Here is a 14966-nt window from a genome sequence, read left to right on the forward strand (position 1 = left end):
GAATGTGTAAACCATTGTTGGTACACCTAATATTAATGTACCAACAGCAGTGAATACCTTTTGTTTTGAATGTTAAGAAATGCATGAAGTAATCTTTCTCTATAACTAAGCTGCCCAACCAGTTTTGATAATCCTGTTATTCTTTGACACTCCATGTTGTTTTAACCAGGAAAAACTACAGGAAGTGTCACTGTTAAAAACAAAACACACACAAAACGTCTTCCTCTGCTATGCAGTACAATCCCACGTGAAACTTGCCATCACGAGTAACTCATTGCTTTAAAGTATTTGAAGTATTCACATTTGAAACTGCTATGAAAGGAATCAGTGAATACCACATCAGTAAGTCATCATGTGTGCATTCCACAAAATCTGCTATGTCACTATTGCTATTGTGGACCATATTTTATTTTTTGGCTCTGCTAGGGTGGCATTAAAAATAATCCTTCTTTATTGTACTGCCTGAAACAAGCTGTTATAGCTTCTCTTCTTTTAAGCCAGGCTTCTTGTCATTGGTTACCCTTAATAAACAGATGTTTTGAACAGCAAATAGGTGGAGATATTCCTAACATGATGTGCTTGACATGATCATAATGGGGATATCCACTCTATGATACCATTCAGAGCCTTTGGTGATGTCTAATATAAGAATCAGACAGAAAACGAGGGAATGGGGCGCAGCAAATGCCCACAAGTGAGACTGGGACCCAGGCTGCTACACTTTAGCCTTATAGCATATGGTCAACCAGTGAGCAAAACTGGGACCCTGTAGAGTAAAGAAATTTGTTTGTCTTCCCATCTTTGTTTGTACAGCCAGGTGTGTCTATTCCTGAAAAGAGGAGCATCACAAACAGAGGTGGATGAGCAGGGCCATGATCCTTTAAGCATCGCTGTCCAGGCTGCCAATGCAGACATCGTCACCCTGTAAGACACTCTGTGTAATAGTAGCTGATCTGGAAGAACATGTATTACTTCATGGTTTTGCTGAACAAGCAACTAACCTGGCAAAACTTTAACAATTTAAATGTAGTCAGCTGAATTTTTTCTCTCTGTGGACCGTATGTTTGTCTTTTGTAGTATTGATCCATGCTTTAATCCATGTGACTAAAAGAATTACTTGCACCAGATTGTTTTTCCACTTGTAAGCACTGTGGATAAACAGTTAAAAAAATAGTTTAAATCTTTATAATGTTATTATGAAAGCTTGTGTATCCATCATTGGTGGCAAAGTCATAACAGTTCTTTTCTTACCTTCCTCCCTCCTCTCACCCTTACCTTATTTTCTCACCTTCTATCATGTCCCTTTGTTCTGCCTCGCTCCCTCCCACTCCTGTCCTCCAGGTTGCGTCTAGCTCGGATGAATGAAGAGATGCGAGAGGCAGAGGCGGCTCCGCTGGGTCAACCAGGTCAATACCCCACAAGCAGTCCCACTGAGCAGCAGTATAGGAAGTGCATCCAGGAATTCATCTGTCTCAACATAGACGAATGCTAGTGGTCACTTCTGTACCGTGGAGCAAAGCGTGTGCTCTATTTATAAATCTTCCTCCTGACTGAGAAAATAACATATTCATGTAAAAGCTGCCCCTACACCCTGATCACAAATCAGTTACTTCCCCTAGATCTAAGCCTGCAGGCAACTTCTGATAAGCTGGGTGTCTGAATACAGAGTGACTATTGGATGCTTCAAGTCATAGGGAGCATCCCCGTGATGGACCTTTCTAACTCTACTGACTATCCAGTCACCTTCACCATCTTCCTGCTTCGCCACTATGTTTCTCCTTGCCATTACTTGGCACTACCAATCCTAGCTACACAACACAGCCAGTAAAATGACATCAGCTTTTTTGGTGTTTCGCTAACAGGGTTATGCTCTAACTTCATTACATGGTGTGACCTCCTGTATGAGGGTGTGGGTGTTTTTATTTTTGTTGCCTAACAGCTCTTACCTCAGAAGAATCTCGCTGCATTAATCCTGTACACTTTATATCTATCCAGACCATCTGTGTGACATCCAATGTACCCATCTCTCCTTCATCAGAGATGTAAATATGCATATTTAGAAGTTTAGAAACTGTGTACTGTGGCATGAGGTAAAACAATATGGTATTTGTTCCAGTAACTTAAAAGAAAAAGAGTAACTGACAAGCTGCAGTGGAGGTGGGCAGGATAGTTTTACTGTGTATAAAAAGGGGGGTCGGGAAGGAAGAAGTGAAACTGTGACAAAAATGTTGAAGGGCTTGTGGGGAAGAGACCCTCGCCTGCTTTGTAAAATACTTTGTGTCATCGTGAGTGAGTGAGTGAACAGGAGAGTGCATGTGTTAAAGAATACTGAGAGACAGTTAAATAATATGTAAAGGAAAAAAAAAGACTGTGCACTTTTCCCATATACAGAATTATCATTTAGCTTTTACATTGTTCTTGTCTAGTCAAGTTGTTGTCAATTTATTGTCTATTTTAATGATGTCTTTTTTATTTATCTTTCCAGAGGACCAGTGCAATGCATTATTGAATGCAGTTTTAGATCAGCATTTCTGTTAATGATTGTCATTTCAATCTAAAATCCTTATTCAGAATTTATGATGGAGGTCTTTAGATATATTTTACATTAACAGCAGTCAGAAAACGTTCAAATGGCCTTAGATTACAGAGTGCTTTTGTCTTGGCAGTAAAACGTGCCACTTCTCATTAGGTTATGCAAGCATATCAATGGAACTTCTGATTGCTCTGAGGAAATTCTGAATTGACAGTGACTCATTATTTGAGCAATAACTGTGCCAATAGTTCAGAGCAGTGACAACATGCAGAAACATAAAACTGCATCATGTTATTCACTTCCATTTACAGAAACTACAAAAAGCTCTTCAGCTTCCTGGCAATGGTAATATTACAGGAAAGTATTCGTGTTATGTTGAAATTATGGAGCATATTTAATCTTTTAAAAACTCGTGTTGTGACAGGACTAGCATATCTACGTCAGTGCTAAGAATATCCTCTGTATGCTTTGCTAGATTTTTGGGAAGTTTGACCTTCTTTGCATCTTGAGCATGATGAATATTTTTTCTATAATTTGATCACTTTGTGCAGTGCAGTCCTGTCAAAAAAAGCATGTACCAATATGACCTCTCTGGTGTCAGAAGTTTCTTCCTTTTTCCACCTCTGTGCCATTGTTTCATCCACACATGAATCTGTGGTGACTTTTCTTCTTTTCTTTTCCTTTCTTTCATTTTTTTTTATACTGTGCTTTTATTTTCCTCTGCCAAAGACTTTTTTTTTTTTTAAAGGGAAAGTGTCTGACACTGTTGTATAACATCATGTTAAAAAAAGGAAAAAAAGAAGAATTGTTTTGGGTATATACAGGATACTCTTACCATCCTTTCTGAGTTGTGAGAGTGGTAGAAACACTGTTGGTGCTCACATGTTCAGAAGATGTGACTTGCCTGATAGATGCAATAGTTCAATGTACTGCAAGTAGAACCAGTCTCGGGGGGTGATGTGAAGCTACTGTTACCAAACTGTTAAGAGCTGTCGCCCTCGCGGAAGTATTAAATGTTGTGTCCATTTGTGTGTAGTATTGGCTTAAGAGTGGTTAAAGGCGCAAACATGCTGTATATAGTACACTTGCATATTTTAACTTAATGCTAACTTCCTGCCTCTCAGCATTCGGTCACAGATTCTGTTTAATGTTTGTTTTTTCATTGTCTTTGAAAAACAGCCGGTCGGGTAGAACTGTGACACGGTTCTGAATTACTTGCGGGGTTTCTTCTGTTTACTGGCATTTGGATATCTTTGGAATACTCCCTTCCATGTCTTTAGAAGCACTAAGGGGAAAAACAAAATACATACAATAAAACTGAGAAACTGAAATGGATCTGTTAACCCAGCTGCCTGCTTCTTATTCTCATTGCTGTTCCCTCTCTCATCTTTTCTGTCTAACATTCTCCCAGCATTCTTTTTCCAGATGATAGCTGCTCTAATTTATTGAATAATAATAAATACGGCAATGGTTGTAATCCATAGATATAGCCAGATGCTGGGAGAGTGCTATTTTACAGAATACTCTGGTGTGTCTTTGGTGATTTACAAACTTTTGGTAGCACTTGGCTTATTCAAAGCAATAAACCAATTAGTCTCATGTTGTGAAATATCACTGAGGTGTACACGTGGATCTCTCCAGACTCTACTATTTAAGAATAACTTAAGCATTCAGAGTCTTATGGGTATTAAAACAGTGCTTCATCTGCTTGCCCGCAGCAGCAACACCGTGCCTTGAATAATTCAGTGTCTCCAGTGTGTAAAACATGTATGTGCTCTCACAAGCGTTGTCACACCATCCCTGAATAAAATGTCCTCTCTAATTCCTTCAATTTAACACTAAAGACGAATGACACATGTCCACTTGAGGAAATAACCACTGACTGACATATCATTGCTTCTGTTACCACAGGACGTACCCCGAGCAGCAGGAGAGTAAAACCTAAGGATGTTCGGGATAGAGTGAGTGAAGCATCCTGGGCTGTCTTGCTGTGGCACACTAGCGTGATACTATGATTTTTCCTGCTCTGGTGGTTGCGCTTTAACTTGAGGTTCTTGCTCTGTGGCCCTCCCCCCTCCTATTTTTATGGATAAGCTTGGAAAACATTTGCTGTGATAATGCTGCCAGTCTTTTCCCTTTCTTATAAATGAGGCACAGGAACATTGTCTTAAGGAGGATGTTCCAAGACGGCTACAATACAGTATTTATATAGTTAAACTGTAATTTTGACTGCATTCAATGAGAGTTGGTAAGTTAAATGATGAATGAACAGGATGCTCACCACTACTTCCCTTTCCACACTTGCTATTAAGTATCCAGGAATCCCATTTAAGAGGAAATAAAGGTTTTTTACTTGTACGTCCCATGATTCACAGGGCTAGGCTTAGGAGCAATGCAAAAATATGAGGCTGTGGGCACTTTTCTCTTTCGTGGGTATGCAAAGCAAACATTCATCTGATCTTTCTTCCTTATAATCTTGCTTATATACAGTACTGTACAAAAGTCTTGAGTCACCAATTGTTTCTTAATTGGCTTCTAATAAGCCAGACTTTTATGTTATTTTAAAAAATGTGGTCAATAGTTCAAAGTTTATCAGCTGCTTTTTCACTGAACTTTACTCCAGTCTTTGTGCCTCACAATTTCCAATCAACACTGATGATTCATTCAAGTATAAAAATGCTTCTGACTTCAGGGATGTGCCAGGCTCATCTTAACAAACAACTTGCCAAACAATGTTATTTTTAGTCACCGTGTTTCTGATAAATGGTCAACAGCACTTGTTGTAGATAAAACATTATTTTTGTACCAATGAGTTGATTCCTAAATATTAGCTGAAAACTTAACATATGTCCACGTGGCTTTCAGCATGTGCTTAAAATGTTGAGGAAAGGGGACAAGAAAGGATTTGGAAAAAAACAGATGAACAGGATCTAAAAGTCATGTGCTTAAGAAACAGGTTAGAAATACAGCATAGACCTGGCCCAGGCTCTGAGATATGCACCTGACCCTTCATTTGATCCATCTACTGTTGACTGAAGCCTCATCAGAAATTGTCTCAGTGCAAGGGTGGCTAGATTCTTAGGAAAGGGAAAACAGGTAAAGAAGAATGACATACGCCAAATATACAAGAATTGGACTAAAAATCAGTGGCGACATTTTTGAAGGAGTAATGAATTCAAATTTTATATTTTTAGTTGGTGTCAGTGAGTGTCTACAGCATTGTCATGGTTGGACATTTCAGCCAGTGATGTTGGGGATCTTGTCAAAATTGAATGAATTATGAACGCAGAAAAATACTGTCAGGTTTTGACCCACCATGTAATGATGACAGCTTCATTTTTAATGATTACAATGATCCCGACCACACTGGCAAAGCATTGCTAGATAGAAAAACTCACAATGAAACAGTATTAGGCATAGATTACTGTTACCAAAAGAAAAAGAAATGAGTGGTGTCTCAAGATTTTTTTCACAGTAGTGTATTGCATATTCTAAAAGAAGGTTGGTAATTCTCCATGGTGCCCTGCAGTGGGACAGATCCTTGACTTCAGTGTCCACTGTTTCAGGTGACATCTCCTACACTGATGTCTTTCGCGAGTTTTCTCTCCTCGCGTCTCTCCAGCCCGAAAAGTTGAGAAGAAGGAGCTTACAGTTCAGCAGCTGTAAGAAGCCAAAGTGATCCCTGCTGACCCCTCACTTCATCCGACCTCTCTTCAGTCACTTTGGAATCAGGCAGGAGACTGCTGCGTTCGATTAGAAGACACGTTGGTCCTCGGAAGTGAATGCTCTGGGAATGAAAAAAGAAAAGTCCAATTCCAGCAGGCACAAGTTAAAACTACAGCAGACTTGTAATAGTTGTAATATTCTCTCGTAAATAAACTTGTTCAAAGCCAAACAGTTCTATTGCACTGATGTTTTAGCTGACTTACTCCAGTTTTGATAATGTTAGTCATCCAGCAGAGCTGACATTAACATTTGATGACCTTTAGACATATAACAACAAAACAATTCTCAACCTGTCCAACTAATATTGCATAGGGCCCCATTACAAAGTAAACTCAACCTTGGACCTGTCTGAGCATGAACAATGGGACCTCTGGAGCTTGAGTTGGATAGGACATCATGTAGATGCATCATCAGATTGGAATCTGGGGAGCCTAGAGGTTCAATCAGTGCCTTGGCTTGTTTTTTGTGTTCCTATTTCTGCCAACAGGAAGTACAATTTCTTTATGTGCAACAGTTTTTGGACAGATGGTCATATGCGCAATGAATGTTCTCATGACTCTCAGGACCCGAGTTATCCCCGGAGAACAGTGCAATGCAAGAGGTGATGATTGTGATTTACTGTCATTTTGGGGGGAAAAAATTCTCTCAGGAAGCAGTTGAGCTTCCCAAACCGTGGGTCTCACACCCACACCAACAAAATAAAAAAAAATAACACAGATAAAATAATCCGGGTTTGACTGTGTTTGCTAATGCTTATGCAAATATTTCCACGGGCTTAATGACGCTCTCTATGATGAGTAAATGAAACTTGACCTTTAAATTAAGTGAAGTAATCCTTTAACATTTGTTCAGCATTTGTGATGAAATTTCTGATAAAATGATGATGATGAAGTGTTTTGTAACTGGCAGAAGTCAAATAAAAACAATCTACTGAAATTATTAAAGGTCTTGTGCAATGTTTTAGCGGACTAAACAATGTTTAGTCCGTGTTTTGTTTCAAATCCAAATTTAAGCACCAGCATAAAGTACCGGGAGGCCCTCTGAGCCCCTCGCATCAGACAGACCGCTGTGTAGTGTGTCAAGTGCTACTTGGCAATTGACTACAAATGTAAGTACGGATGTTATGATTAAAAGACAGTTACTGAAGGGTGACCATGTTTGTTAGACGGTACTGGACTTCCAGGAGGATCGCGATTGGGCAGCTAGCGACAGTAAAGCACTTGCTAAGTAACGTTTCGACTGCTACAGCAGCGATGAAGAAGAAAACCGGAAGTGTAATTTTTCCTCCTGCTGGCGATAGCGTAAGCTACTTTGGTGTCATCGTCTTATCGGATTGGGGTTGGCAACAGAAACAACAACCTTATTTCGTGTCCAGCCACGAATACATATTTTCGTTGGGGTTTCTGGAGAGGTATGTGTGTACTGCACATTCCTTAGTTACTAATAAAAGCGAGAGATGTCGCGGTCAGCTGTCGTTATACAATATACAATACAACTGTTCGTGCTAGTAGCTGCTAACATTAGCCGGTTAGCAGTGGCCTACGTTGGCTAACGTTAGCCGCTTGTTCTAAAATGCACTCAAACAGGAACCGACACCGGCTAGCATTAGCAAAGCCACCGTGCCAAGCTAACCTTCCTGAACTGGCTTTACTGATTAAAGTGTGGTGTGATTAAAGAGTGGTCAGACACATATGCAGTCATTCTGTAGCTGAAGCTTGGTCCGTAATAGTTGTTTATTATTTAATTATCAGGCTTTATGACAGGCAGTGAATGTGCCAGAAATGTAACGTTAGCCGCTAAGTAGCGGATTAGCCTCAGTCACATAAGTTGCGTTAAGAAGCCTTCTTCTTTATTAGGAAGTGATAATGACATAATTCTAGCACTACTGCGGTCCACGTACTGCTTATTACATGTCAGCGTTTGTCCCCGTGACAGCAGGTCAGTTGACAGTGTTTGTTATTGTCGTAATTTTCAGTTACACGGGTTGACAGGGGAAGAAAGTTTAAAGTACGTTTATATCCGTTGTGTAAGTATTTGGAACACGATGCGTATTTTAACTTGAACGCAATACTTACTATACTCCACTCTCTGCTAAATGCTTACTTTTTCACTTGGCGAGGCAGTGTTGTATGCATTAAAGCACCACAGCAGTGCTGTGCATGAGTTATAAAACAAACAGTCACAGCGCCATTAGAGAACAATGAGAGATTGGATAAATTGTTTTTTAAAATTCGGTGCTTTTTGTAAGATGTACTAATTGGACAACTTCATCTTTTAGGAAAACAGAGGCGAAGTAATCACTTGATATTTAAACTTCACTCTGCAGCCAAAGTTGAGCTATTTCTGCCTGTTTCTCCAGTTAGCATTAGCATTTGCTAATAAATAAACAGAAGCCTGTACTGGTTATGCGTTGTTCAGTGTGAGATTTTACTGCCCTTCTCTGCTTTTGTTGTTGTTGTTAAATAACACACTGTTAGTCTTTTCAACCCGATTTCACTCTAGTTGAAACACATTGAACATGTTAGGAACCTTGGCCTTATTTTGGACAGTGGTCTTAGCATTCATAATCATACTAATAAGGCCAACACAACTGCATATGCAGCTTTCTAACAGTATAACCATATGTCAAAAAAAATTCTTATCTCAAACTGACTGGGAAATGGTCCATCCATTCATATCAACCAGGTTACTGGTGTATTTGCAAGATTATCCAAATCATCAGCTAGATAACTTCAGCTTGTTTGAAATTAATTGGCTGCCACTGCAATACAGAAATGCCTTTAAAATGCTTCTATTTGTTCCTAAAGCACTCAGTGGTTTGACCCCCAGTACATCTCGGACTCTGAGAGGTCTAGTTAGGTCTATAACCTAACTAGACCTCTCAGGTCATCAGGTGCAGGTCTGTAAACTGTTACCAGAATGAGATGAAAGTTTGCTGAGGGTACATTTTGTTATAATGGTTCTCTTCTTTGGAACAACCTTCCCACTGACCTGATGTCAGTTCCAACTGTGTCTACATTCAAAAACAAACTTGGAGCCTCTTTATTCTTGCAGGCATATGATTAAAAACTTTGTGTTTGTGTGTGACTGTTAACGTATCTCTCTTATGTTGTTTTTATTGCCTTAAGAGATTGTAGAGCTACATAGTTTTAAAAATATTTTATCTTTTGTGGCAAGCACATTTAACCTACGTGTAATTAAATGTGCTATATAAATAATATTTGCAGTGATATGTTTAAGAGTTTATTAAATATTTAATAGTATTGATATTTAATAGGTCAGGTGACAGTGCTGGATGCAATGTTCTTTGATCTGCTCTAGTTGAAGCTGCAGTTACCTTTCACAGGCATATTAGGATTAAAGCTTTCCGCTACCCAGAATAATTCATTCATTCATTCATTCAGAGTTCTTCATTCATTCAATCATTCAAATCTATGCAGTCCAGAGTTCAGATCCATAGTAAAACAGGATATGCTTTGATTTCCTAATGTAAAGGAATACATCTGGACAGTGGTGTCAGTGTAAAACCAGATTTATGCAATTCACTGTTTTTGTTTTCTCACTGTTCATGTTCTCTCAATCATCAGATGAACAACAACGGGAACAAAAGAGCTCCAACTACAGCCACTCAGAGACTTAAGCAGGATTACCTCAGGATAAAGAAAGACCCCGTGCCTTACATTTGTGCAGAGCCCCTTCCCTCCAACATCCTAGAATGGTAAGTTCCTCATTAGTCAGGAAATATTGGGACTTTTTGACACCTGAGGTCCGGCCAGGGAAGGGTGTTTAGGGCCATTGGCAAAGTTTAAAACCTGTGAATATTCTGTAGAAAAATAATAAACTAAACATTTAATGTGTAAAATCAGGCTAGTGTTTTACACCAACAAAATTGAATCGTGGTTTCCAAGATGAACAGATGAACAGAATTAAAACTGCATCCAATGCTAAATACAAGTGAGTATTTAGCAGTGGATGCAGTTTTAATTCTGTTTTCAGAGCTTTAAAAATTTTACAGTGCTGTGTAAAAGTCTGGAGGCAGTCCTCATTTCTTTATATTTTGCTAAAAAAAAAAAGTGACATCGGTGCAGCAATTTTTGAAACATGTGCAAACTTAAATGGAAATATAGTATACAAGGCAAAAGTTTGCACAGTTCTGAGTTGAAAGGCTGAAAGTCATTATCCTTCAGTATGTCTTGAATTCTTAGGCAAGCTTTTGTGTGCTTTCTTTTTCTTTAGGAATAGTTCTTAGTGCTTCTTGAAGGACATGGTGCAAAACTACTATTTTTATGACTTTTAAATTATGTTATTGTTGTTTTTTGTGTATTTGACTTAGAAATTGGAAGAAATCGTTCATTGTTGCAACAGGCTTCTACAGAAAGTAGTGATTCAACTAAAGAAGCGGGAACAAAATATGTTTTTCCAACAGGCTGCTAATAACAAAGTCATTTCTTTGAACCATTGTCTCTTATGTGTGTACACAATACTGAGTCATCCCTTTTTATACTGGAATGAATCCTAGGACAGTGTTAAGTAACTTGACAAACAAGAAAGCAAAAGTGAAAGTGAGTGAAAAAGTAACCAATGTTCAAAGATTTAAAAACGTTTGCGTCAAGACCACTTTGGTCACGTCAGAAAGACTGGTTCCTTGGAAAGATTTATATTTTTTAGAAGGAAAATGTATAGAAATGAGTGATGAGTAAAGACTGCACACTACTGCACCTCAATAGTGGCAAATACAGGCTTAGATTTGAATGATAACACTGTTAGCTCTATTTCTGCGGTAGAAGGAAACCCATATGAAGAGTGACACTGTACAAATTGTATATATCCCACAGACTATCCTAATGATGATCAGGTATCGTTTCCTGTAAAGCTATGAACAGGTTTTTGTTTTTGTTAATTTTGTTTGATGCTCTTTTTCTTTCTATTGGGAGATGTCTTAAAAATCTAGACCAGTACAAAAAAGACGTTATAGATAGCGGAGAAAAAGTACAATTGACCAAAAATGTTCTGAATACGTGACATTTAAATAATGAAAGAAATATGTAATTGAGCACTTTTAGCACTTAGCTAAATATTAGCCATATAATTTGATTAGCATTTCTTGAATGGATGTTTATTAAAGAAATTAATGGTTTCAAATAAAGTCATAATGAGCGCTGGAATATGACATGGCCCTCAGTAGTGTGTTTAACTCTTAAAAGAAAAAATATATATATGATATTAAAAAAATATGATATTTTTATTGTAATTATTGAGACATTTGAGTGTGAGTTTAACATGCCCTCAGTGATCAGTGCAGTACTGTGCAAAACTCTAAATTCACCTCTTGGTTTTTATATTTTGCTTCAAAGGAGCCAGACTTTCTTATCATTTTCAAAGTGATCTAGAGCAGTAGTTCTCAAGACTTTTTGAACATTTTAAAATCTTTGGACACTCGTTGCTTTTTCACTTATTTTCAGTCCAGTTCTTGTTCTTTGTTTTCTTCAGTTTGCCTTTGTGTTAGACCAGCGGTCCCCAACCCCTGGGCCTCGGACCGGTACCAGTCTGTGAGTCGTTTGGTACCGGGCCGCGAGAGTTGAGGCTCAGGTGTGAAATGTATGGTTTTCAGGGTTTTTATCGGTTTTCAGCGTTATTTTGTTATTGTTTTTATCATTAACTCTGTTTTCCTGGGTCTTTTCACGTGTGTTATAAATAAATCTTCTTTTTTTTTGGTACCGGTACTAGTTTTATTTTGTTGTATTTATACGTGACACCTTAAAGGCCGGTCCGTGAAAATATTGTCGTGCATAAACCGGTCCGTGGTGCAAAAAAGGTTGGGGACCGCTGTGTTAGACCACTGAGTTAATGCAGCTTGCAGTTAATGTGTATTATTGAGCCCTCCTGTGCATTTTTTCACTGTAGTTTTTGAATGGAACAGTGAGAGAATAAAAATCACCACCTGATATAAAGAGTAATAAGAGTAGCCTCAATATAAGGATTCACAAAGGTCAGCAAATTCCAGGTGGGAGAAAAACTGTTGGAACTGATGTGAGGGAAGGTGCGGAGAGGTAGAAACGTGAGGAAAAAATTAATTTGGCTCAAAAAATAAAACAAACAAGACAACAACAAGTAAGGGAGCTAGGAGGGGGAAAAAGTCCCAGCAGTTTGTTTCTTTTGTATCTTGCATCATGTATGAAACACAGGCACACTAATTAACACGTAATTACCTTGTGGCTGCCATTGCCAGCAGCTGCCACTGTGTGCATTCGAGCATGAATGCTGGCAGCGGTGTTGGCCACTAGTGTAGGTTATGTTGAAAGCTCTACAAAGATTCATTGCAGAATAGACAACTTGGCAAAGTAGGCATTTTAAATCGTATCTTAGGCGCTTTGTGACTAGCAGCCTGTCACAAAAAACACCTCATTTGTTTTATTTGAATCTGTAAAATAAGTAGAATTTTATTTTAATTACCAACATGGTGATTTCCAAAGAGCTATTATCATATCTCAGCGTAGTGTGCAGTGTGCAGTGTGTTGTTAAAAATATTTGAGAAAAAGTGGAGGATAAATGACTGGTATAACTGGTATTTATAACTGATAAAGTGTGTCTTTGTACTGTCAGTGGGTCTTAAGTTGTTAATGATTCATGATTCATTGTTATAATGCTCACTCTGAAATGATTTGGTTTCCCGTGTAAGGCAGTAAATGCAGGATGTGCCCACAGACAACAAATGACCTCAGACTTTATTCCTGTGATACTAAAGGAGGGTAAAGCATATGGAACAAAAGGAATCTTAAATATAGATTGTAAATTGTGCACATCTGTTTTTTGATAATTAAATGGAAGCAGTGAGCTACTTTTTTTCTACGGTATTTTAGTTTTCTTCTGGTCCGTTATTTGATGCTGTTCCTAGATGGAATAGCTCAAAGTGTTTTTACAATGCTTAATATATCACTTACGTACACAAACAGAGGGCGGCTTTTCTTCTCAATCTTGATGTTTTCCAGGAACTTTGCTTGTCTTTTACATGTGTAGCTAGAGCAGAAAATTCAACATTTGTACACTTACTAGGAAGTGTGCACGCTCTGGTCTGGATATAAACAGAGGTCCTGAGAATGTTGGATTTAAAAAATATATATATAGATTATTTAGATCTTAGATCACAGAATGTGAAAGATCTAAATTAAAAAAAATTGGAGGAGAAACAGAGTTTGATTCTGGGCCATGCCAGCAAGTCTAGAGATGACTTGTTTAGTCATATCTGAAATAAGTGATTAACTTTTTTTTTGTTCCTCTTTTTCAGGCACTATGTAGTCAGAGGTCCTGAGAAAACCCCGTATGAAGGTAAGAAATGCTAAACACTAGAAAAAAACTTGTGTAATGTATAAGTTTAGATAAGTTAATAACTGATGACATCACCTGAATGATCAGGTGAGTCTTTCTCAGGTTAGCTTCATACAGGACTGACTAATCCTTTGGGGGATTTTTTGCTTTTGCTTTTGATAGATCACAGTGTTGTATAACATATATTTATATATGTCATGTCTAATTTGTAGGTGGATATTACCATGGAAAACTTATCTTTCCCAGAGAATTCCCTTTTAAACCACCAAGTATCTACATGATAACGCCAAACGGGAGATTTAAGTGCAACACAAGGTAGGACTGTAGCTTCTTATTGCTCAGTTAATTTAAGTGTTAAAGCTTTGAAAATGATTTAGGCTGCGTTTTTAGAACTTGGTCATAAATGTTCCCGTTTCTCCACAGGTTATGTTTGTCCATCACAGACTTCCACCCGGATACGTGGAACCCAGCGTGGTCCGTCTCGACGATCCTCACGGGTTTGCTCAGCTTCATGGTGGAAAAAGGACCCACTCTTGGCAGCATTGAGACCTCTGATTACACAGTAATTAAAACAGACAGATAACAGATAAACAGATATTTGCAACATAATGACATAAATGACCTGTTATGTCTCAGGTATTTCATGTCTTTTTTTTTTTCTCAAGAAAAGACAGCTATCAGCCCAAAGCCTGGCTTTCAACCTCAAAGACAAAGTATTCTGTGAGCTGTTTCCCGATGTAGTTGACGTAAGTATAAGGGCTTTTTGGGGTTTGGGGAGGGGGGATGTTCATCAGGGACTGATTCCATCCTAACCTTCTCCTCCTCCTTTCTGCCAGGAGATGAAGCAGAAACAGAAGGCCCAGGAGGAGCTTAACGCCCGTACACAGCCTCTCCCCTTACCTGATGTGGTGCCTGACGGAGACCCCCAGCAAGCCCACTATGGCCTCCCAGCCCTCAACGGTGGTCCTGCCCCACTAGGGGGTGCCAACCCCGCCCCTGGCCAGCAGCAGGCCAATCGTAACCATGGACTACTAGGTGGGGCTCTAGCCAACCTCTTTGTGATTGTAGGCTTTGCAGCATTTGCCTACACAGTGAAGTACGTGCTGAGGAGCATAGCGCAGGAGTGAGAGGAGCCGGTGTTTTAGGGCAGCGCTCCCCTCCCCCTGCAGGTGAGCCAACTAGTGGACTCGATATTCTACAAACACACTACGTGGGGTGGGGAGGGATGTTCATTCCCGATCAAACCCCTCCACAACCACAACCTCCACCACCACCACCACTACTACCACTACCAACATGGACTTTGGAAGAAAAAAACTCAAAGCCCACCTAGCCAGGAAGGACTGAGGGAAGGAGGAGGAGGTGGGGGATGGCCGGGGGG

The 14966-nt window shown here is 39.1% G+C and overlaps 2 protein-coding genes across 5 annotated transcripts in view; both read left to right on the top strand.

The window, feature by feature from the left end:
- Positions 1-7195, top strand: part of LOC146518823 (arf-GAP with coiled-coil, ANK repeat and PH domain-containing protein 3-like) — a 56684-nt gene extending 49489 nt beyond the window's left edge. For both annotated transcript variants that reach the window (XM_085160324.1, XM_085160323.1), the window contains exons 23-26: positions 814-924; positions 1342-1406; positions 4445-4494; positions 6100-7195. In XM_085160324.1, coding sequence (XP_085016450.1) covers positions 814-924; positions 1342-1406; positions 4445-4494; positions 6100-6168 — 295 coding nt within the window. In that variant the 3' untranslated portion in view covers positions 6169-7195. The remainder of the gene's footprint in view (positions 1-813; positions 925-1341; positions 1407-4444; positions 4495-6099) is intronic.
- A 59-nt stretch (positions 7196-7254) lies between these two features.
- Positions 7255-14957, top strand: ube2j2 (ubiquitin-conjugating enzyme E2, J2 (UBC6 homolog, yeast)). 3 transcript variants are annotated; one of them, XM_085160330.1, is made up of 7 exons: positions 7255-7367; positions 9847-9977; positions 13545-13585; positions 13798-13900; positions 14009-14147; positions 14251-14331; positions 14422-14957. In XM_085160330.1, exons 2-7 carry the CDS (start codon positions 9847-9849, stop codon positions 14710-14712), a joined length of 786 nt encoding a protein of 261 aa, XP_085016456.1. In that variant the 5' UTR covers positions 7255-7367; the 3' UTR covers positions 14713-14957. The 3 variants fall into 3 exon arrangements, with proteins under 3 accessions (XP_085016456.1, XP_085016454.1, XP_085016457.1); XM_085160328.1 differs by lacking the exon at positions 7255-7367 and adding an exon at positions 7456-7670; XM_085160331.1 differs by lacking the exon at positions 7255-7367 and adding an exon at positions 7702-8197.
- The last annotated feature ends 9 nt before the right edge of the window (positions 14958-14966 follow it).

This window comes from Neolamprologus multifasciatus, chromosome 5 (assembly GCF_963576455.1).
Source record: "Neolamprologus multifasciatus chromosome 5, fNeoMul1.2, whole genome shotgun sequence".
Taxonomy (NCBI): domain Eukaryota; kingdom Metazoa; phylum Chordata; class Actinopteri; order Cichliformes; family Cichlidae; genus Neolamprologus; species Neolamprologus multifasciatus.

Coding starts and splice junctions, on each gene's coding strand:
- ube2j2 (XM_085160330.1), top strand. CDS start 9,847: ATGAACAACAACGGGAACAAAAGAGCTCCAACTACAGCCACTCAGAGA. Junction 13,901..14,008: donor AGATTTAAGTGCAACACAAG/GTAGGACTGTAG, acceptor GTTTCTCCACAG/GTTATGTTTGTCCATCACAG. Junction 14,148..14,250: donor TTGAGACCTCTGATTACACA/GTAATTAAAACA, acceptor TTTTTTCTCAAG/AAAAGACAGCTATCAGCCCA.